Source organism: Cetorhinus maximus, chromosome 2, assembly GCF_964194155.1.
Source record: "Cetorhinus maximus chromosome 2, sCetMax3.hap1.1, whole genome shotgun sequence".
Taxonomy (NCBI): Eukaryota; Metazoa; Chordata; class Chondrichthyes; order Lamniformes; family Cetorhinidae; genus Cetorhinus; species Cetorhinus maximus.
Window position 1 is genome coordinate 137,619,973 of NC_135880.1, and position 24,559 is coordinate 137,644,531.

The 24,559-nt window shown below is 39.5% G+C and overlaps 1 protein-coding gene across 2 annotated transcripts in view; it reads left to right on the top strand.

The window, feature by feature from the left end:
* Window positions 1-24,559, top strand: part of kcmf1 (potassium channel modulatory factor 1) — a 141,293-nt gene that overhangs the window by 103,912 nt on the left and 12,822 nt on the right. For both annotated transcript variants that reach the window (XM_078569989.1, XM_078569986.1), the window contains 2 exons: window positions 1,244-1,345; window positions 8,833-9,007. In XM_078569989.1, coding sequence (XP_078426115.1) covers window positions 1,244-1,345; window positions 8,833-9,007 — 277 coding nt within the window. The remainder of the gene's footprint in view (window positions 1-1,243; window positions 1,346-8,832; window positions 9,008-24,559) is intronic.

Below are 24,559 nucleotides of genomic sequence, written 5' to 3' on the forward strand. Positions count from 1 at the left end.
GGTCTATACTCGATGGAGTTTAGAAGGATGAGGGGGGATCTTATTGAAACTTATAGAATACTGAAAGGCTTGGATAGAGTGGACGTGGGGAAGATGTTTCCATTAGTAGGAGAGACTAGGACCCGAGGGCACAGCCTCAGAGTAAAGGGAAGACCTTTTAGAACAGAGATGAGGAGAAACTTCTTTAGCCAGAGAGTGGTGAATCTATGGAATTCATTGCCACAGAAGGCTATGGAGGCCAGGTCATTGAGTGTATTTAAGACCGAGATAGATAGGTTCTTGACTGGTAAGGTGATTAAAGGTTATGGGGAGAAGGCGGGAGAATGGGGTTGAGAAACTTATCAGCCATGATTGAATGGCGGAGCAGACTCAATGGGCCGAATGGCCTAATTTCTGCTCCTATGTCTTATGGTCTTATCCCAAGATCACTGAATTTCACAAAGGTTTTTTTACAACAGATATTTTAATATATTTGTATAAAGACAGTTTTAATGCAGTAATTCTTGGTTATTCATGTTAAAATATTTCCACGAATAACCTGAAAAATTTTAGCATTAATGAGTTCTGTAACCCAGAAAACAATTAATTTTGTTCTGTTTGTCTGCAGATAATCGGTAATGATTGTTTATTTAATGTCATTAAGAAAATCAGATATGCCTGCTCATTTGTTTCTACCTTTAAAAAAACAAATGCATCGCTTCCATCAGCATCTGTAAAGAGAAAAAACGGTTTATACCTGAAATATTAACCTTTCTTGTGAACTAAAAGATAAAGCTATCTAGAGTTGGTAGGGATGGGGCAGGAAAGGAAGGAGGGAAGGAAACAGAAAATGCAACCATGGAAACCATTAAAGGGTTAAATGACTTCCAATCAATAATAGATAACACAAGATCATCTCAGTGAGACAATAGAAAGACAGAAGAACAAAATATGAAATGGCTAAAACAGCGTAACAATATAGGGAATGTCTACATAAGGCAAAAGACAAGACAACTGGGGGAAATAAGCAGATCTGCACACAAAAACACAAACAGAAAATTTTCTAACATGGTGGGCCTGCTAATACTCATTCCCCAATCCATTTTTGTACTTCTAAAAACAGAGTTCAGCTCCTTTCTGTGAATATACAGAGTAAGACTTTATTTATATCCCCTTCCCAATTGCTAGTTCCCCTTATTTGCCTGAACTTTATGATTTTGTCAAATTAGAAGTGATCATTAAATTTGCTTTTAATATATTACAGGTTTGTCCAATTTGTGCAGCATTACCTGGAGGAGATCCTAATCATGTCACGGACGACTTTGCAGCTCATCTTACACTTGAACACAGGGCTCCTAGAGACTTAATATCCTTTTAAAAATCCAAAATTCAGCTACCTGAAAGTGTGAAAGAAAAATTCATGGTTGCGTATCCTGTGCCACGAAGATTTATGGCAATTATTTTAAATGGGACTTGGCCATGGTCTAGTTTTTTGACAAAGTGGTGAAATAGATGACGAAATAAGCTCAGTAACATTTATGTTGAGTGCAGACTGCTTGTGCCACTGTATGGTATTGTTTTTTGTAATATACAATTTCCTTAAATTAAAGAAGACAATGTAATACACCATCCCATTACTGTATGTTTGAGAGGCAGTTCATTTTAGCGTTTTCCAAAATTGATTGAATGAACACAAGCTGCCAACTGAAAGTATTGTGAGGAACATACCCCTTTATGAAATTTTGAATTGGTGATAGAGGCATATGGGAGATACCCTTCTATCACTCACCTTAAAGTACACCACCCCGGATATCAGCTATTTAATCCCCACCATCCAATTCATGCAAATTATATTTCTCAAGATGCTATCATTAAATCTAAATTACCTTTGTTCAAAACTTAATTATGACATGTCATTCTTCAGTCAAGCACTGTTTGAATAACCCTGTTTGAATAATCCTGGAACTCCCTTCCTAACAGCACTGTGGGTGTATCTATACCACATGGACTGCAGCGGTTCAAGAAGGCAGCTCACCACTGCCTTCTCAAGGGCAACCAGGGATGGGCAATAAATGTTGGCCCAGCCAGCGAAGCCCGCATCCCATGAATGAATTTTAAAAAGGGCTGTATTAGAGAGATCACATGGCTGTGCAGTTTAGGTCTGCGAGTCCTCAGAATATATTAGTAAAGTTGACCTCAAGCTTCTCTCTACCACCATCTTGCCCAGTCCCCCTCTACCAGTCCCAAATGGTCCAGAGGATGCAGACTCTGATTCTGGAATCTTTGCTAACTTTGTGCAAAGCAAGCTGCATATGAAGTTGTTACCTTCATCTAGTGCTCATTGTTCTGCTACAGCTCTGGTTTGTTTGAACACAGTCCCATATTAATATTGTTTGGATGCCAAGTCCTTCCTGTCATCAACAAGAATTATATAAATCCTTTATTCTGGTAAATGCTGCAAAAGATTTGTAAATGAGGGTTTTAAATTAAATGCCTTGGAGGATGAAGAACCAGTCAGTTTAACCAGAATAGTGGTGATTGGGGAGTGGGATTGACTTTGGGATAGGATTCTGGCAGCAGAGCTTTGGACAAATGGGAGTTTTGTAGTTGGTGCACAAGAGATCAGTGAGCAGCATAAGTTCGGTCTGGAGGGTCAGTGATGGAAATGAACTGGTGGTCAGAGTGAAGCAAGGGTAAAGAAAGAAAGACTTGCATTTATAACAGTGCTCTTCAAGACCATCAGATCTCTCGAAGCACTTTTCAGCCAATGAAGCACTTTTTATTTGAACTGAACTCACTGCTGTGGGAAACACCGCAGGTAACATGTGCTCAGCAAACTTTCACAAACAGCAATGTGTTAATGACTAGATAACCAGTGTTTCGGTGATATTGATTGAGGGATAAATATTGGCCTGGACACGAGGTAACTCCATTGCTCTTCTTCAAAATAGTGCCATGGGATTTTTTACATTCACCTGAGCAGGCAGAGGGACCCTGGTTTGAAGTCTTGTCTGAAAGATGGCACCTCCAGCTGTGCAATGCTCCCTCACTACTGCACTGGAGAGTGTCGGCCTTGATTTTTGTGCCTCTGGAGTGGAACGTGAACCCAGAATCTTGTGATTGAGAGGCAACTGTGCTATCAACTGAACCATGGCTGACACACTAAGGAAGTGGGTGACATTGTTAAAGTGGAAATAGGTTACTAGTGAACAAGTTATGGGATTTAAAGTTCAGTTCAAGGTCAGCCTAGACAGCAAGGCTCAACCAGGTGGGAAGCTGAAGTTGAAGATTAGCATGTGAAGTTTTTGATGACAGCTGAATAGCATGGTTTTGTCTTTTCCATTGTTCAGTCAGAGGATGTTTTGGTTCATTCACAACCTCTCAGTTGCATGGATGGATGGTTATTACCCAACTCATTGAGTGGAATTCATACCCTAAAGAATGACTTTGGTTCATTCCACACACTCAGTTCCTGACAGATAGTCACCATGGTTCCATCCTTGCTGCTGTAATGCACATCTATGATGTTGAATCAGGTTATACTATTCTAGATACCCTACTTTTCTGTCACTGATGACTGTTTTACTCTAACCTACCAGAAGACATTTGGATTAATTCCAGAAGTACTGTTAAATGGCAAAGCCTCTGTGCTATTAAAGGAATTTATGGTATAAAGTGCATAAGTATAACTTCAGAGCTAACCCAGCCATGAGACAATAGAGAAACCTCAACCAAAGCACTCATCTACAAAGTAAGAGAGAGCAAATATTGCCTGTAGTTCCAGTCCTGTGAACCCTGCATTGCAGTTTAGGTTCCAGGGCTATCTTTTTCCCCACTTGTTTCATCATGGAAGTTGGAGTGCAATAGTCATTCTGTGAACCTCATGATACCCATGAAAACTGGGCCTTTGGCATCCAGATATTGAGCAAGTGAGAAATAAGGTTTGCTTGATGGCACTGGCATTTTCCACCTTTTAGCTGAACCGTAAAGACCAATAAGGCAACAACTTTAATTGACAATCTGTGCTGACTCTGCTGATTTCACCTGGAACTGTCCCTTGCTCCTGATTGCTATCTGGCACATCTACTGGACATGAATGTAGAGTGAAGAAAGAATCAGACTCTGTTCTGATGTTCCCTGGAGTTAGCAGTCACTCTTAAGACTTACACATGAGTAATAGTGATGTGATCCAACTAATGTAGTGTCTAAATGCTGCTTCAGGCTGAGGATGCTACCCTTTAACATGACTTTTGAATGCGAACATCTGACCAAATAAATGCTTCCTTCTGTGGTGAGCCCTATCATTTTTCTTTTACAGGAGGATTTCTCTTGTGGATCATCTTTTATTGCATAGTTCATGAAATGGACTTTGATGTTCAGTCTCACTCATTTCCCTTCATTCCCAGCCAAATCAGCCTCTTCCCTGAGCGGAAGCCTCTGGATTCAAGTTCCACTCCAAAGCCTTGGGCTGACACTCCATGGCAGTACTGAGGGAGTGCTGCACTGTTGGAGGTCTTTCCGTTCAGATGAGATGTTAAACTGAGGTCCCACCTTCTCAGGTGGGCATAAAGATCCCATGACATTGTTTCAAAGAGAAGCTGGGAGGGTGGCGTTAACCCTGGTGTCCTGGCCAATATTTATACCTCGACCAACATTGCTAAAACAGATTATCTGGTCATCCTCACATTGCTGTTTGCAGGAACTTGTTGTGTTTCCTACATTACAGCAGTGACTACACTTCAAAAGTACTTCATTGGCTGTAAAGTGTTTTGGGGCATCCTGATATCATGACAGGTGCTATATAAATGTAAATCTATTTTTCCTTTTCTTGTGAAATAACATTTCTCATTGTTAAAGACTGCTCTTGATGTAGCACTGGTTTCACCCAGGTTTGCTGGTGAACTTTGGGCATTAGGACCTAAACTGCTATACTTGAAGCAAAACCGTACAAATTCAAGAGATTAGGCAGCATTGGTTGACAGAACAGATAAGTTAACGTTTTGGAAATGGGCCTCCTGTCAGAACTGGAATATTTATAGCTAAACAGTGTTCAAAAAGAACTAAAGGGGAAATAGTGTAAAGTACTTAAATGGGAAACAGGAAAATGTTAAATGACAAAATCATGAGGCATAATAGGAGAGAATTAAAAATATGAAAATATGGGAAAAGCTTAATTGGAGATAGGCTGGTGAAAATGGAAGCATGAGAAGATGACAAAGCATAGCAGGTTGCAGTGGCAGACTGGTTGAAGTAAAAAACAGCAACCATCCTTTATCTCCATCCCTGGAAACACTGAAACAACCGTTTCACATTACCAGCACTATCCAGAGAGAAAATGGGAGCTGTACTTAAGACCTGAAGTTGTTGGTGAGTTTGAAGGCTGTACTTAATGTGACATGATGGCTGAATTTTTATCTGCAGCCAGAAGCTACCTTTTATTATGCACGTTTTTATTTTGCAACGAAGTTTGTTATGTAATAAATTTTTCTGTCTTTCTGGCAGTTGGGATCCTACAGGACATTTGTTGAGCTATGGTAACACCAGACACCACAAATATTGCTCAATGTCTTTTGCATTACGGCTGCCTAGTATGTAGAAAACTCTTGTAAGGTCAAAGGTCATTCTGTACAATGTTACTTAGGCGGTATCTAAAGGCTGTGACCTGGATCAACTCTTATACATGCCTGCTAAGCAATTTAGGTTTGTTCTAGGTATTTTTAAATTTAAAAAAATTAAGCTTGTTCATTGGGCTAATACACCACATGATATAATTCCATGCCACAATCCCAGGTTAAATCCTTGTCTGTGCTACAATGAGCCATAGCTACAATTAGCCCCAGTGTCACTAAAATGGCTTAGGTATTTTGTTCCTGCTGGAATTGCTTATGCAGTTGCTAGTTAAGAGCAGAGTCTGACTGGACTGTGATGCTCCGTAGCATCATATGGTCCCCTGGTACTTTAAATCCAAGTTTATACATAACAGATTACTCTCTTGGTTGAAGTATTTGGATTATCTCCTGCAACATTACTCTTGAGTCATATTGTGCTTTTGAAAGGGTTGCACCTACATGTGGAAATGAAGTAGGAGAGATCCATGCAGAGACGGTGCAGTCAGGTTGACCCCTGAAAAGTAGCATTTTCCTTGGCAGGTACATGAACGTATATCAAGGGTATCTAAATTTCTGTGTGTAAAGTGGGGGCATCTTTGTAACTTTATTATTCCACATTTAGATGGTAGGTTTTTGTACCAAAGGTCAAAATCTTGACATTTTTATGCATATAAATAATACGTGCGTGTGTATGTGTGTGTATATATATATATATATATATATAACCAGTGGCATTGCCTATTGTGAGCTAGAGGCACTGTTTTGCATCAGGGGTGACATCAATAGGTGTCACAGGAATTTGCACAGAAAATGTGACACTTAGATCTGTGCTATGTGGAAAATATTTGTGTACATTCCATTTATGTGGTCGGCCTGGTATGGTGTATTCAGCTTCTCTCCATCAACAACATGTGAGGACTATTTTTAGGTGGTATTGGTGAATGTAAGGAGAATTCCCTTCTTGGCCAGAATGTAGGGAGAGCTCCCTACTCTTTAGATGGTGGTCTTTGGATACTTGATGTCCACCTGAGTTACTGGAATAAAAGACAGGACTTTGGTTTAACATCCTAAACTCCAGCAATGCAGCGCTCCTCATTACTATGCAGTACTTTTAGCTTAGATTGTGCTTTCATGCTCTGCTGTCAGTCTTCAACCCGCAACCTCTGACAATAGTGCTATCAACGTAGCCAAGTTGCCGAATAAGCATGTCAATAAGATAATGTTCTTGCTGTGTGTTAGCATTTTTGCAGTAAGGTGATTGCAGTGCCAAGCGTTCCTACAGTCTTGGGTGAATGTGATATTTGTTTATTTTTATATGAGCAAAACTCTTAAAGGTTTTTAGCATTATAAATAAAGTATGAATTTGTGATAGCCTTGCTTGCAGCTATTGGAGGATTTAGTATCTCTTTTACCTGTTTGTTGTAATAGACCAAAATGGTGAGTGACTTCCTTTGCACCTCTTCAGAGCCTTTCCACCACCTGCTAGACATAAATCAGTGGTGTAATGGCATACTCTCTACCTGGATGGATGCAGCTGCAGAAACACTCGACAGGTTTGACAAGATGCAGGACAAAGCAGTCAGCTTGGAAGGCGCCCCATTCACTAGTCAAACATTCGCCCTCTCCATCACTGGCTACAATGTGTATTATCTACAGGATGCTGTGCAGCAAGTCATCAAGGTTTCTTCAATAGCAGGTGATGTCCAGCATCTACAAAGGCAGCCTATGCAGCTAAAACACCATCACCCCAAGTCATGCGCCATCCTGACTTGAACATCCCTGGTCAAAATCTTGGAACTCATTACATAACATCATTGTTGGGAGCACCTTGACCACACCGAATTAAATGGTTGAATAAGGAGGCCTGGCACGCCTTTCTGGATAAGCAATAATTGCCAACCTTGGCATCGACACCCACACCCCAAGAATGAATTTTTTAAAATCTTAGGTGAGTCACACCACAGTGCCACTGGTGGTTGGAGGACTGAGTAGCCAACATTAGTGCTGCAAATCAAAAAATAAGAAGCAACAACAATTTGTATTTATGTACTGTAGTACTTTTAAGATAGTAAAATGTCCCAAGGTACATCACAGGAGCATTATAAAGCAAAGTATGACATCAAGCCTTATAAGGAAATATTAGGGCAGATGGCCAAAAGTTTGGTCAAAGGGTAGGTTTTAAGGAGCATCTTAAAGGAAGAAAAAGAGTAGAGGGGTTTAGGGAGGATATTACACAACTTAGGGCCTAGGCAGTTGAAGGCATGACCACCAATGATGGTGCGATTAAAATCGGGGATGTTCAAGAGGTCAGAATTAGAGGAACACAGATAACCCAGAGGGTTGTGGGGCTGGAGAAGATTATACGGAGATAGGAAGAGGCAAGGTTGTGGACGGACTTGAAAACAAGGGTGAGAATTTTAAAATTGAGGTGTTGCTTGGCGAAGAACAAATGTGAGTCAATGAGAACAGTGGTGATGGGTGAATGGGACTTGGCAGGAGTAAATGACAGAGAACAGATTTTTGGCTGACCGCAAGTTTCCATAGGGTGGAATGTAGGAAGCTGACCGGGAGCTTGATGGAATGATCATGTTTAAAGGTATGGATGAAAGTTCCAGCAGCAAATGAGGTAAAATGTCGTGGAGCCAGTCAGTGTTAGAGATGGAAACAGGCAGCTGTAGTGATGTCAAGTATATGCTGTTGGAAGCTCAACTTGGGAACAAATATGATACCAAAGTTGCAAGCAGTCTGGATCAGCCTCAGACGGTTGCCAGGGGGAAGGCTAGAGTTGGGAGCTAGGAAATGGATTTTGTAGCAGGGACCAAAGACAATGTCTTTAGGCTTAAAGGAAATTTCTGCTCATCCACGACAAGCCGTCTGATAATTTAGCAACAGTGGAAGAGTCAAGAGGTGGTGGTGGTGAGGTACACCTGGGTGTTGTCAACATACGTGTGAAAACTAAAGCTTTGTTTCCTGGGATGTTCCGAAGGACAACATGTAGGTGAGAAATAGGGGGACGCCAAGGATAGATCCTTGAGGGACACCAGAGGCAGTAATATGTGAGCGGGAAGCAGACCCATTGTTGCCCTTTATCTTTGGCATTGTCACTGTTTTTACTTAAAAGGAAGGCTTGCTCTTTGCTAACATAGTAAGTGTAATAAGCAAAAGGTCTCAAGAATTTTAATATGTTTGGAATTGGAAATTCTGCTTTCTATCCTTTTCTTATATTTCCTTAATGATTATTTATGATGAATCCAGCGGTGTTCGACACGTACGTAGGATGTTTCATCCTGGCCGAGGCCTTGGAGGACCGCGTGCTCGTAGATCAAATATGCACTTTACTAGCAGTTCCACTGGTGGGCTTTCATCCTCACAAAGTTCATATTCTCCAAGCAATAGGGAAGCTATGGATCCAATAGCTGGTGAGTTGAAACTTCCAATTGTACCATATTGATAATAAGCAATATGTTGAGCTAAAAATGTAATTGAGGAATGCTGCCTTGATAGGATTTTAATGAGCTGCTTGAATGTAACATACCAGTGCAAGTTTATAATTCTTCACGTTAAGCAAGTCAATTTAAAGTAGCTCTCATTCAGGAAAAAACTCAGGATTAATTGTATTTGAAAGGTCTAAGGATTGTAGAAACCACAGAATTATTTATCATGCAAGTTATACACTGTGGCAGATCTTTTAAATGCTAGTAATTCATTAGCTTTCATTGGCAATCATTTTCAATCTATTTTTGATTGTTCCTCTTGATTTTTTCCATTAAATGCTAGTAATTCATTAGCTTTCATTGGCAATCATTTTCAATCGATTTTTGATTGTTCCTCTTGATTTTTTTCTATGTTCTTTTTATATTTGTAAAAGGAAACGAGCAACTAGTTAGACCAAGTGATGTGATAAAATCTGACACAATTTATGTAACCTACTGCTTGAACTACAAGATGAGAGATGTTGTGAGTTTACATGTAATTAAAATCTTGTACTTGTGTGCACTTCTAGTCTGCACCATTTAACTTCCTGTTGTGATGCTTTGCCACATTTTTCGCGTCAAGTTTAAAATTCTGTATCCACATTTATGCTAATTTGCGTATACGTGTGTGTTATGCTAATTGCATAGTAACTGGTGAATGTTGAGCATCTTTCTGAGCTTTCTGACAACTTGAATTTTCAATCGTGCCTCCTCATGGTGTATGTACAGTCTGGCTTCCCTTACCCTGCCGCCTTCAGAGGAAGGAGAACTTGCCGGGGGGTGGGTTGGTATTGGCAGAGAGAGGTGGTGCAGAAGCTGTGAAGAGTGGGAGATGAGGTGAGAAGGAGTAGAGGAATAGAAAAAATAATAAAATGATCCAATCCCATATCTCTTTCCTGTCAAACCACTGGCTTAGCCGTGCATCCTCAACCTTTTTTTAAAAATTCATTTACGAGCTTCGCTGGCTGAGTCAGCATTTATTGCCCATTCCTAGTTGCCCTTGAGAAGGTGGTGGTGGTGGTGAGCTGCCTTCTTGAACAACTGCAGTCCATGTGATGTAGGTACACCCACAGTGCTGTTAGGAAGGGAGTTCCAGGATTTTGAGCCAGCGACAGTGAAGGAACGGCGACATATTCCCGAGTCAGGATGGTGAGTGACTTGGAGGGGAATTTCCAGGTGGTGGTGTTCCTATCTATCTGCTGCCCTTGTCCTTCTAGATGGTAGCAGTCGTGGGTTTGGAAGGTGCTGCCGCCCCATTTTCCATTTCCCTCCTTTCTTTCGCCTTCGCTTCTATTCACACTTGCACTTTTCTCCTTCTTCTACTCCCCATCCCCCCTGCCTTGTGTCCACTGGCTTTCTCGCATCCGCTTCTATCCTCCTTCCCCTCCTTCTCCCTGCCTTTACTCTTCTCTCTATGCCCTTGCTCCACACACTGGCCCTTTCTACTTGATCTTTCCACTCCCATCCTCCCAGTGCACCTCTTTTATTTTTAAATCCCCGTTGCTGACAAAGATTGCATTTATTGCCCACATAGTTGCCATGATGTGGTATTAGTGGGCCAACTTGAACTGCTGAAGGCCATGTGACAAAGGTGTATCCACAATGCTGTTAGGGAAGGAGTTCCAAGATTTTGACCTGCCATTGAAGGAGAGGCAATATATACCTGTCAGGATGTGCATGACTTGAAGGGCAGGTTGGGAAGAAGATTAATACATTAGTTTAATACATTAATTAACAGAATGTTAATTGATTAATTTGCAATATATGGTAAAAGTGCTTTGCTTTTAATAGCAAATAAATAGCAAAATAATATATAAAGCAATATAACCCCACACCCCCCCCCCCCCCCACCCCCACCCCGCCACCGAGTACAGGTGGAGTACCTCAAATCCAGTTACAGAAAAACTGGGACATTTTTTACCCCGCGGTCCAAGTAGCTTGACCCCACCCAACTCAGCTCTGACTGATGTGCTCGCCCCAAACCGCATAGCAGCACCTTCTTGCAGCTGGCCCAAGTCAGTTCAAAGGGAGTTATTAAAGAGTAATGTACAATCTTGCATAAATAGTTTTCAGTTACAGGGTATTTTTAACAACATTTTAGTTTGATCTTTTCCCATTTTAAACAGGTTGGCTGATGTAGGTAAGTTGGGGAGGCATGAAGAGTTATTAAATCTAGTGTGAGAGAAGTGAATTAACATAAGCAGCGACATGGCCAATAACCTAAATGCTTTGCAGTCATATCATTTGGTTTTCCTGTGTCCCATAATCATTGAATTAAGGGGGCTCTAATTTTCTTTTTTCTCTGAAAACCGGCAAGTTCCGGAATCCGGCATGGACTCAGTCCTGAGGTTGCTGGATTTGCGGTACTCTAGCTGTAGCTTCAATTTGGTGTTTACCTTGAGGCCTGGGCTGGCTGCCTGTAAGGAATAAAATGATTGAATAGGCCAACTTAGTTGCTAAGAGCAGTGGCTGATCTTGATGCTCATGATTTGTATAAAATGGCTTTTTTTGTTTAAAAATAAGGACAAAAAACTGTAACCAGATGTTGCTTTGAAACTAGAGCACTGATTCCTTGACCGATCCATCTTTAACTCTGCGTATACAATATGAATTAAAGTGCAGTGGAGCTTCCCTGGTCTTCATTTTATGAAATCATTATATTCTGAAAGCCCAGAGAGTACTGCAGAAGAGCAACATAATGTAAAACTCTAGATTAGAGATATAATTATTTGCACCCTAAGCCCACATTGCTACCTTGTCAGTTATTGGAAAATAGATTGACAATTAATCATGATTTTTTTTAACAAATGTGGTACATCCATCCTGCAGTAGTAGTCAAATTGAAATTCTACTTAATACAGTTCTGACGTTTGACCCTTTGAATGCTGTCAGCTCCAGATAAACACCTGATAAAATTCCATGCACTGTCATTCAGCTTTTAAAATTGTTAATTACACAAATGTAAGCAATTCTTGGTTTGCTGAAAAATCCACATCTTAGAGCTATGATTTTAATCAAGGTCTCTAACATTGTTCATGTCTTCTTTTCAAAGAAATAATTGCAAGTGTTTTAATATTGAATTCAACATCTTGAGACCAATCTTAAGCAAGGTGAGAAAATAATTTGGGGAACCCCTCTCATCCAACAGCCACAGCTGAGTAAATAACATATGAGCAATGAAAATGTCGTCTTATGTTCACTCCCACCCATCAGATGAATACATCTTGCTTGTATCATCTATATTTTCTGTTTATACCATGTGTAGAAACAGAAATTATTTTTAGGAAATATTCAGTAATTTGGATGGAATTAACGTGGCTTCATTTTGATCCATCGCATCTCTCATCCAGCTGATTATGAAATTGTAATAAGATTTCCAACATAAAATCATCATTGATACAATGCACAGTGGTATTGTAGAATGCCTGACTTCCATTCAAGGTGAAAAAAAATATTTTCTCTGTTTTCATACCGGTGAATGTTATTAATTAGCTTGGGAAACTCGCTCCTGTGTTTAGCACAAGATTTTCTCAAGTATTTAGGCATAGGAAGAAACTGAACTCTCGTGTTCTCATATTCTCATTCTGTTTCAAACACAAAAATCATACTGCACAAGTTAGACAATAGAACCCTTAATATGGGTTTGATTCCTCAGTAATATTTTTACTTCAGTAAAAAATTGGAAATAAATCTAGTGAACTTTCAAATATAAATAAAATTGGCATGACACTATATTGCATGCATATTTATAGAGTTTAGTTTTTAAAAAGTCAACAAAATCTTGCACAGTAGGAAGCAGGTAATTTTGTCTTAGAATGATGCAAATCGCTTTTTTTTGTGTTGAGATAGTGCCATAATCTCTTGTTTCATTTCTTTTTAGCTAATTCTGTCTTTTTATTCTGCTCACTTTCTTTTTCACTCCTGCTTTGTTTCTCACTGTCTCACACTCTCAATTATAAACTTCCTACTTTAACCTTGCCCAATCAATTGTCCTAAGTCAATTTTCACCGTCACGGTTTGTTAACTAATTAATCATTCGATCACTCAAAGTTCTTTCTGAAAATTTGGCTTTCATTAGTTCCCCAAAGATTTTGTAAAAATTCTTTCAGTTGCAATATCAGTTAAATGACTTCTTCCCACTGGAGAGAAGGCTTGTAACATAATTTCTTGTAAATTTTCCATATTTATTAAACTTACCAATACAATAGCATTTTCTCTGTTTAAAATGCCTCGAGTGTGGGAAGCATGAGCTTTGAATATATGCAAATTCTTATGCTCATATCACTTCTTGTTTAAGGGACTGAAGATAGCAGGTTACAATTCCTACAGGAATGTTTGATGCAACTGCTCTATGGAGGTAGAACAGGAGGATGGGACTAAACTTTTAAAGAGCCGACAGAAGCATGATAGACTGGAAGTCGTCTTTCTGTGCTATATTGTTCCGTTCCACGATAACTACTTTGGAGGAGAGTGAAATAAAAGGGTTAAATTAAGAGCAGAGGATGAGTTCTTCGACCGTCTACATTTATATAGTTCCCTCGAATGCTGGAAGGCATCTTGAGTGCTTTAGTATAAAGAGGAAATGGTGAATACTGAACATGGAAAAAGGAAAAGGAAATGGGGAGACTAGGATGGGATCTGAAGGCACAGTCGAAAAAGAGAGTTTTGTGGATTTTTGAAGACTAAGGCCTAGTTTGCAAGTATGATGGACGTTCATACAGACTGGACCTGTCCCAAAGGGAGCCAATTTGAGGAAACAAACTGGTTGCATTATACCATGTTAAGAAATGCTTTCCCTGGAGTGCTTCAGTAGCCTTTGAATTTCTCCCCGCTGAGTCAAATCCGAAGGATTGTGTCTGTTCCTATGGCTGTATATTGGTTGCAGTAAAGTTTGCATAAAATCATGGGGCCTATAGAGTGTGTGCTTAAGCGCAAAAGAGAGTGTGGAAATGAAATCATGGAAATCTGTAAAAAAAAAGTGTTGATATATTTTGTGATGCCCACACTTTATTTTGCTCTCTTTCCTTCAATTCAGTTTTTTTGAATCGCTTCTTAGAATGTAGGGGTCATTGGAATGTGGAAAGGCTGACATTAACTGCCCAACCCTAGTTATGCTGGTGGTGGTGGACCACCTTTTTTGGATCACTGCTCTACATATGGTGAAAGTGCTCCCAAGATGTTTTTAGGTAGGGAATTAGAGCAATTTGATCCAATGATGATAATTGAACGGTGATGTATGTCCAAATCAAGATGGTGGGAAACTTGGAGGGATAGTGTTTCTATGTGCTTGCTGCCCTTGCCCTTCTGGACAGAGAAGGTTATGGATTTTTTATCCCTCCTGTTTTTTTTTCTCCGTGTCTTTCCTCTATTTCTGTTTCTCTCATCCTTCTTTCTCATCCATGTTTTTTACTCACTTCTTGAATTTCTACTCTCTTCCCTTACTTCACTCCTATGTTGTCCTTACTCTCTCATTGTCCCCCTCTCACACTCATTCTCTGTAACCCACATCTGTTCTTTTTACCACTAATGTTGCTCTTTTCATTTGAAATTTTTTTTATCTCTGCCTTTTTGGGAATGGGCTGGGCTTGGCAACTGGTGTCTGTGACTGTGGTATCACATGGTTTTGGTGACATACTTGGTATCAGTAGCCCCAGTGCTGCTTTGCTGTCAGTGGGCGCTGAAGATATTGCTGAGAGTAGTAAGGGTATCAGAAAGTCTCTTAGTTGATGGCCTTCTGTTCAGTGAGAAGAGAGATAGAGGAGCAATTGTAATTCTGTGCAGGATTTGTGTACATTAAACATAGTATATGGAGGTCAAACTTCCACTATTTTGTGGAGCAGAAAGAAAGAAATTGAATTCCCTATCACCTTTCATGATCTCACGGTGTCCCAAAATGCTGCACAGCCAATTAAGTACTTACGAAGTGTGTTCATTATTGTGATGTAGGACATGCGATAGTCAATTTGCACAGTGAAATGCTGCAAACAGCAATGTGACATTTACCAGATAATCTGTTTTTGCAATTTGTTAATCTAGAACTGGAAATATTGTATGGGAAACTTAATTCTGTTGTATCTTATTTTAAAGAAGCATCAATTAATGACAAATAGAAATTGTATTGTGTCCAATTTGAATTTCAGAAATGCTGACTACTGCGATTATGTTTAAATTGTCCCAGTAGTTTGAATTGAGCGATTTAAATAAAACAGCACAGGAGACATTTTGTGCTTGAAGAGAAATTAAGTTGGCAGCTAATTGGGAAATTTGAATTAACTGGTATTAGGAAATGAAATTACTAGCACTCGAAAAAATGCAAGTTAACCACAACTGGAAATGTGGATGTCTAAAGGGTAATTTTTTCTAACCCCAGGCAATTCTTTGAAGAGCTAACAAAAGAGTTAGATTAAAAATGACATGGCTTTGGTTTATATGGATTTTCAAGAATTTTAGTTAAGGTGCATATAAGGTATTTATGGTAAAGATGATGGTACTTGGAATAAAGTGAATGTAGTGAGATCAGAAGTTAACTTAAGAATTGAGGAGTTAGTACCACAAGTAGCTGACTGGTATTGCAATTTGTAATGAAAGCTGTGACAGAGGCTACACAAGGACATAGATCATTGAAGGTGGCAGGGCAGGTGGAGAGAGCAGTTAATAAAGCATATAGCATCCTGGGCTTTATTAATAGGGGCATAGAGTACAAGAGCAGGGAGGTTATGCTGAATTTATATAAGACCCTCGTTAGACCTCAGCTGGAATATTGTGTACAGTCCTGGGCACCATATTATAGGAAGGATGTGAGCACATTGGAGAGAGTGCAGAAGAGGTTTACAAAAATGGTCCTAGGGATGTGAAACTGTTTTCCTTGGAGAGGAGAAGGCTGAGAGGAGACTTGATAGAAGTTCTCAAAATCATGAGGGGGCTGGTCAGAGTAGATACGGAGAAGCTGTTGCCGCTCGCAAAAGGATCAAGAACTAGAGGGCACAGGTTTAGTCATTTGCAAAAGAAGCAAACGTGGCATGGGAAGAAACTTTTTCACACTAAGTGGTTCGGATCTGGAATGCACTGTCTGGAATTGTGATGGAGGCAGGTTCATTCAAGGCATTCAAGAGGGCATTAGATGATTATTTGAATAGAAACAATGTGCAGGGGTACGGGGAAAAGGCAAGGCAATTGCACCAAATGCTTCATTTGGAGAGCTGGTGCAGACACGATGGGCCGAATGACGGCCTCCTGTGCCATTTTTAAAAATAGAAAAGGTCAGTGGAAGGGGTAGATAGTTTGCTGATGCAACTCAATTGAGAAAAATGTTAAGTTGCATACTTTGGAAGAGAAATGAAAATATGCCTTAAGTAGTAAGATTTTAAATGGAATAGAGAAGCCTTGGTGTGAAGGTGAAATTAAAGTTGGCAGTGCAAGTAGATACGGCTATAAAAAAAACAAACAAAATCCTTAATTTTGTACTTGGAAACATGGAATACAAAAGCAAGAAGATAGTATTGAATGTGTACAAAAACTTAAATTGAGTTTGGAGGACTTTGTGCAATTTTGCATATATTATAGGAAGGATATAAAAAAGAGATGGGGAAATGTAGATATATAGAGGATGAGCCATTGCAGTTCTGAGGAGAGATTTTAAAAGTTATAACATTTTTTCACTGCAGCTGAGAAGGCTAAGGGTCGCCTCAAGATCTACAGGATTAGAAAAATGTTATAATTAATTGTTTCTATGAAGCTGTAATGAAAAAGCACAAATTTAATAATTAAGAGAGTGGGAGAAGTTAGAAAAATCTTTGCACGTATGGAACATCGATATCGGCATAGACAAGTTAGACTGAATGGTCTATTTCTGCATTGTAACATTTTATGATGATGCAAATTAAAAGGAATAAGTGTAAAGCGGATGTGCGATATTCAGATGCTCAGCTGAATTCTTATTGTTCATCTGAGATGATATCTAAGCTTTATGAATTTTTGGGAAGGAAAGAATGTATTAGTTTGAGATATGTTCAGTGTTAGTTTGGAAGATTTCAGTTTGTTGAATCCACTGAACAGAACTGCTGTATTCTATTTAGCCCCATCCAAGTAGATGCTACAAAAATATAATGCATTCAGTATAAAGTTACCATGCCATCCAGTGGCAAGAATCTATAGTACTGTTGGACAGGATTTTTTAAAAATGTAATAGAGGATTAAAGGAGCTATGCATTTTTCTTGTTAAATCCTAAGTGTGCTAAGGGACAGTGGACCTCAATTAAGGGCAGGAGAAAATCAGCCCAGGATTGACCAGAAAGAACTTAAAATAGTTAACCTTACATCTTAGTTAATATATTTTCCTGTACATACTAGCTATTGGAATCATAAAATATTTACAGCACAGACATGTAAGCAATCCAGCTAGTCCCACTCCCTACCTTTTATCCCTGTAGCCCTTCCAATTTTATCCTTTCAAGTACATATCTAGTTCCCTTTTGAAAGCCATGATCAAATCTGTCTCCATCACCCTTTCAGGCAGTGCGTTCCAGATCATAACCGCTCACTGTATTAAAAGTTTTTCTTTGTGTCGTCTTTGGTTCTTTTTCCAATGACCTTAAATCTATGTCATCTGGTCCTTGACCCTATCAACAATAGGAACAGTTTCTCCCTGTCTACACTGTCTAGACATTCCTGATTTTAAGCACCTCTATCAAATCTCCTCTCAACCTTCTCTGCTGTAAGGAAAACAACCACCAGCTTCTCCAGTCAACATGACTGAAGTCCCTCATCCCTGGAATGATTCTAGTAAATGCTGTCTACATCCTCCCTGAGGCCTTTAAACCCTGCCTAAAGTGCAATGCCCAGAATTGGCCAAATCGGCATTTTATAAAGATTCATCATAACTTCCTTGCTTTTGTACTTCTGCTTCACTTCATAAAGACCAGGATCCCAAGTGCTTTTTTAACCATTTCTCAATCTGCTCTGCTGCCTTCAACGATTTGTGCACATTACCCCGAGGCTCCCTGTTCCTGCAGCCCCTTTAGAATTGTACCCCTTTAGTTTATATTGCCTGAGTTTTCTTTCCAACCAAAATGTATCACTTTTCACTTCTCTGCATTAAATTTCATCTGCCACAAGACCTCCCATTAGTTCTCTTGAGTCTATCACCATCCTTTACTGTTCACTACACTTGCGAGTTTTATGTCATCTGTATATTTTGAAATAGTGCCCTGTATATCCAAGTATGTCACAAAAAGGAGTAGTTTTGCTACCGACCACTACATACATTTCTCCAATCCGATAAACAATCACTCACCACTACTCGCTCTTTTCCTGTCCTTTAACAAATTTCGTATTCATGTTGCCACTGCACCTTTTATACCATGGGTTTCAACTTCACTGATAAGCCAATTATGCGGTACTTCATAAAACGCCTTTTAAAAGTCCATATACACTACATCAACTGCAATACCCTCAACAACTATGTATGTTAGCTCATCAAAAAAAACTCCAAGTTAGTTAAACACAATTTACCTTTAATAAATCCATGTTGGCTCTCCTTAATTAATTCACACTTGTCTAAATTACTGTTAATTTTGTCCCAGATTATTGTTTAATTATTGTTTCTGATAATTATAATTATATGATTATTGTTTCTAAAACCTCTCCCCCACCGCCCCCCTGCTTTTCCATGCTGAGGTTAAACTGACTGGCTTATGGTTGTTAGGTTTATCTTGCACCTTATTTTTTAAAGAAGGTTGTAACATTTGCAATTCTCCAGTCATCTGGCACAAACCCTGTATCTAAGGAGTATTGGAAGATTATGGCAAGTACCTTGGCAATTTCCACCCTAATTCCTTCAACAAGCTAGGATGCATCTCCTCAGGACCAAAATACTGTGGATGCTGGAAATCTGAAATAAAAACAGAACATGCTCAAAATATTTAGCAGATCTGTCCAGCATCTGTGGAGAGAAAAACAGAGTTAACGTTTTAAGCCCTTTCATCAAAACTGGAATAGTTAGAAATATAATAAGTTTTGAGCAAGTGAAAGGGATAGAGAGTGGGAAGAAGTGCAAAAGGGAAGGTCTGTGGTAGGGTGGAGGGAAGGAGAGATTAAATGACAAAAGATTTCATGGTGCAAGGCCAAAGGGAGTGGTAACAAAGAAACAAAAGATGTGTCTAGAGGAGGTGTAAATGGCAGGATAACTTCCGTCTGAACACAAAGCAATGGAAATAAAGAATGACGGGGGAAAAAAGCAAAGAAACACAAAACAAAATGGGGGTAAAGGATATGGTCTAAAATTGTTGAACTCAGTGTTGGGTCTAGAAGGCTGTAAAGTGTTCAGTTGAAAGATGAGGTGCTGTTCCTTGTGCTTGCATTGAGCTTCAATAGCACACTTCATCAAGCCAAGGATAGAGAGGTCAGAGTGAGAGCAAGGTGGAGAATTAAAATGACAGGCAACTGGAAGCTTGGGGTAACCCCTGCAGAATGAACAGAGATGTTTCACAAAGGAGTCACCCAGTCTGCATTTGGTTTCCCCAGTGTAGAGGAGACCAATTGTGAGCAGCAAATGCAGTATACTAAATTGAAAGAGGTTCACTTGGAAAGGATTGTGTGGGACCTTGGATGGTGAGAAGGGAAGATGCATAAAGACAGGTGTTGCATCTCCTGTGCTTGCATGGATTGAATGGAGGTGTTCTACAACATCCAATCCCACCTAATACATACTGTTTTGCTGTGCTCTCACTGTGCCTTGGAGCCTCTACTCTCTCTCCTTCTATTATCATCATCCTTGGTCACATGTCCTGCTTTTGTTATGCTAAGTGCAGTTTTGCAAATTACAAAGGAATGTTTTCACCCTAAGATTCTGATGATGGATTGAGTGTCACTTTAATACCACCTGCTGCATCATGTAGTCTACAAAATATAATGAACTTACTTTGCATTCCTGTATATCTCAACTTAACCGCTGTGCAGAAATTTAATCAGTTTTAAAATTATTTAAGTACTGAAAACTTGAATACATTTTTTTAAACGAGACAAATTCAGCTCCTGATTTTGTTTATTATCATGAGCTATCTCCCATTGTTTCTCATTCACTTCTTGAAGACATCAACTCATGTTCGGATTATGGTTTATGTTTGACCCAAGAATTGCCTACATGGAAAGAAAGAATTGCATTTATATAGCGCCTTAGATGACCACCGGGCATCTCAAAACGCTTCACAGCCAATTACAAACTTGAGGTGTAGTCGCTGTTGCAGTGTAGCAAATTTGGCAGCCAATTTGCACACAGTAAAGTCCCACAAACCAATGTGATAATGACCAGACAATGTTTTTTCAATTATGTTAATTGAAGGATAGCTATTCTCCCTGCAATTCTTTGAAGTGATGCTATGGGATGTCTTACATCCACTTGAACAGGCAAATGGGGTTTAACTTCTGACCCGAAAGGCAACACCTCTGATAGTGCAGATACTCCCACAGTGCGGAATCAAGTGCCAGTCTTGATTTTTGTGCTCAAGCCCTGGAGTGGGGCTTGAACTCAGAACCTTGTGACTTGAGATGAGAGTGCTACCAATTAAGCCTCCGCTGACATGACTGACATAGTGGATTAAGCATGATCTTGTGCTACACTGCACACACTCAAATGAGTGGATATTGTGGGATGTGGGGGGGTCAGTGGTTGTGGTTGGGAAAACATGGCTGTAAGCAACTAAAGTATTTTAGAATTAAATAGAAATATGTGAAACACAAAATAATTTTGTAAGTACCTACTAAATCCTACAGCACTGAAACTTAGAGCAAAATCCATTATGGGGGGCTAATTATGTTTTTTGGATATTAAGAACTCCATACCAACAATTTTCAACCTTCTATTCCTATCTTATCTCTGTTAATTTGGATTCAACCACATTATACATTTCCCAGACAAACTCCCAACACCCAGAATCAACTGAAAAACTGAAGCAAATTCTGCTTTTATCCACTTCATTCCTCAAGTCAGATTTAACAATATTTTAATTAACACACAAACAGTGTGACAAAGCTGCAATAATAAATTTGGAATACAGTCAGGCCTTAATGACCTATATTTGTAGTGCAGCTGTCTAGAACTCTTAAGAATTCTCTGTATTATCTACAGTTTGAATTTTTTAAACATAGTTAATGCATATAGCCTGGAAACTAAATCTTAATTGACTGGAGTGAATGCCAAATGTCGGATTTTTGTTGTTCTTCCCTTTTTAACATGAAGAACTGGCCTGGCTGCACAGTCATTAGGTCAATTAATTGCTAAATCAACTGGCTCTTATGAGATGTTCATCCTTTCTGTTTCTCTTCCCCCCCCCGCCCCAAACCGGAACTGTTCAGTTTCTATTAAACAGCACATTAATGAATCACAGTTTCTAAAGTTCTGTTTTTACTTTTAAAAAATAAATCAGGCATTTGGACAAGTTTGCTGCTGCTTAGCTGTGTAAAATGCCAGTGAACAGAATGCACATTGCTGAATGTAGCAGCAATTCACAGTAAATTATCTAGTCGTTTGGTAGTACAGAACTTGAGCATTGCTGAAAAAAGAAGCTTTTCATCTTGCACTCATCAGGACACTTCGCAAGAATACCGGTATAAAGGGAAAACAACAATTTATACTGTACAAGAAGAGTGCTGATTGGTTGGCAAGTGGACTCTGGTGTTGAGGTGTTGCCATGGAGATTGCACCAAATGATGGCGACTGAAAGTTAACAAAGCCAAGCATTGTTTGAAATTTAAACCAGGTAGCTTGACCCTGATTGGTCAAAGCATTGCCCTGAGGAATGAGTCAATGAATGGCTGTCACTTATTTTGTTTAGCTGAAACAGACGAAATGTGTGTACATGTTCTTTCTATCTGCAGTTGAACTTTGCAAGCATGAACTGGTTGTGTGTGGTCTGTACCTTGCCTGTTGTGAACAGCGGCTGGGACGTGCTGTTTGATACAATACGCCAGTCTTCGGGACTTCAGTGAATACTTCTAGGCCTACATACCTAGCATCACACTGGCACTGAAATTCATATATCACATTATATGATGTGATGATAGGCAGAATGTCTTGTTGGCTTGACTGCAACGTCCTGTTAGTGGTAAATACCACTCGTGTTGCTACTGCATAGTAGCGACATGAAACAGCTAACTTCACCTGTTGCTCAAACTTTTGAAATGACTTGCCCTTCAAGGGTAATCCTGAGGTAGACTAGGCACTTTTCAGGGCCAAATGTAACAGCCTTAGGCCCGTTCATGAGTTTGTGTAGTATGCAGCGCGAAATGATCTGATCCGGGTAGCCGTTATCCCGCAGGATACCTTTGATGTGCCCTTTTTCAGCATCAAGCTTGCATGATGCAAATGGCTCGGGACCTATTTACAATGTTCCCGATAAGACCAATCTTAGTGTGTGGAACTATAAGAATCCCAACGATTATATTGACCAGTGAAGATAGGCATGCGGTAGACCGTGGTAGAGAAATCCCTGGTAGATTTCTCAACTAGTACATCAAGTTAAGGGGAGTTAATTTGACTGCTCCATTTCAAAGGTGAATTTGAGTGTAGAATGGAGCCCATTAAGACATGTAAGGAAATTATTACATGCAGCTGGGGATTAAATATAGTGAACGTATTATCTACATATCGGAAATATGCGAGGGGTAGGAGATTAGGTGTCATTCCATCGAAGACATGTTTCTCATGGAACCCAACAAAGATGTTTGCGAGAGCTTGTCCTCTAGGGGATTCCATGGCAACACTATCTATTTGGGTATATATGGCATCATTAAAACTGAACTCAGTAATTTATCTGTTGCTAAAAACAAATGAACTTGATCCTATTGCCAGCTAAGTTAGCAAATTTGCCATTGATCGTTCAAAGCCATAAATTTCCTCATTCATTGAACCCCCACATAAAAATGATGGGTGGGATTTTGCAATTGTAATTACTCCGAAACTGTCAGGACTTGTTGATATTTCTAAGTGAAATAGACAGCAAGCTCTGGCATATGTGCAGTGTTATGATTCCCGTGGGGAACTGTAAACTAAAATAACCAAATTTACTGAATGACCCTGAAATAAAGAAACTGCCAACAAGATTCTACTTTCTGCAGTTTTAACTTGAACACAAATTATAACAAATTAAACATGAATTAACAGGCAAATGATACTTCAAATAAAAAGGTAAACTTCATTTTAAATAGTCGATACAACAAAGGTACATCTTACGCAACCACAAGGACCCCTATCACTTCCCGCATAAATGTGGCACTACATGGCTACACATTTCCTCATAGTTGTTCTTTAGTCATGCAGGGTACATCAGGAGTCCTATCACACAACAGATTTCACCTCAAGACTTTGAAGGGTACAGTTATCATCAGCAAGGCACACTTCTGTGAACCCTCTCTCCCTCAGGTCATGACAGTCCTGATTGTGCAGTGTTCCAGAATTCCTTTTCAACTGACCAACCAATAATATCTGGTTCGCTATCTTGTCCTTTGATACACTCTCAGCTCTTTACATTCCTGAGCTATTTGCACTACTTTTCAAGGATTCAGTCCCTTTTAAGCCGCTTGTACATTGCTTCCACAAGTGCTTATGGAATTCTATTTTTCTTCTTAATGCCGAACAGAAAACCTATCTTTTCATAGCGCTTTGATGGCTTGATTTGATATGAACTTCCCGTTTTTATGCTATTATTCCCACTATTAAAAACCCTTGAAAATGTTGTACTTTGTTAAATGAGGTGTTAACTAGGTTTTTAATGGCATATTGTAGTTATTGTTAAACACCCTTTCTGATCCAGGGAAACTAATTTTACTTTTATGAAGTGCAACATTTCACCAGGGAATGGTAAAAATTCCATAGATTTTGAAAATTGTTTTTAAAGTTTGATATTTCATCAGCTACCTGTTACGATCGCTGAACAGACCAGTAACTTTTTGAAAGAAATGCGAACTTGTAGTGGATGGCTGAAAGGATCACATAATAAGATTTCAAGTTTTAAGACTTTTACTGTTACGTGCAAGCTAAAAGCATCATTAACTAAATACTAATTCTGTAGGCAACTTATACTCTAAACTACAGAAAAGACCCCCAATTTAACGTTTAAAACAACTGAAAATCTCTCTCCATAACCCTTAAGTCGACACTCTATTCTCCAAGAACCAATCCTAAGTGATTCTTAGCTCAACAGGATATGTTTCCTTTTTTTTCTCTTTCTCAGCTGGGTAACCCCTACTCCCCAAATTGACTTTCACAGTAACGGATGAGTTGGAGAATCTAAAGCTAGGTGGGCAGGTCTTGTGGCGCAGTGATAGTGTCCCTACCTCTGGGCCAGAAGCTCTGGCTTCATGTCCTATGTCAGGACTTGATGGCTATGGACGATGCATTCATAATGCAGCCAAACAGATTGATTATCAGCCTGTAAGTCCTTCCAATATGCCTAATGGCAGGCAGTAAGAGCAGGAGAGGTTCCTGGTCAGCTATACAGCAGA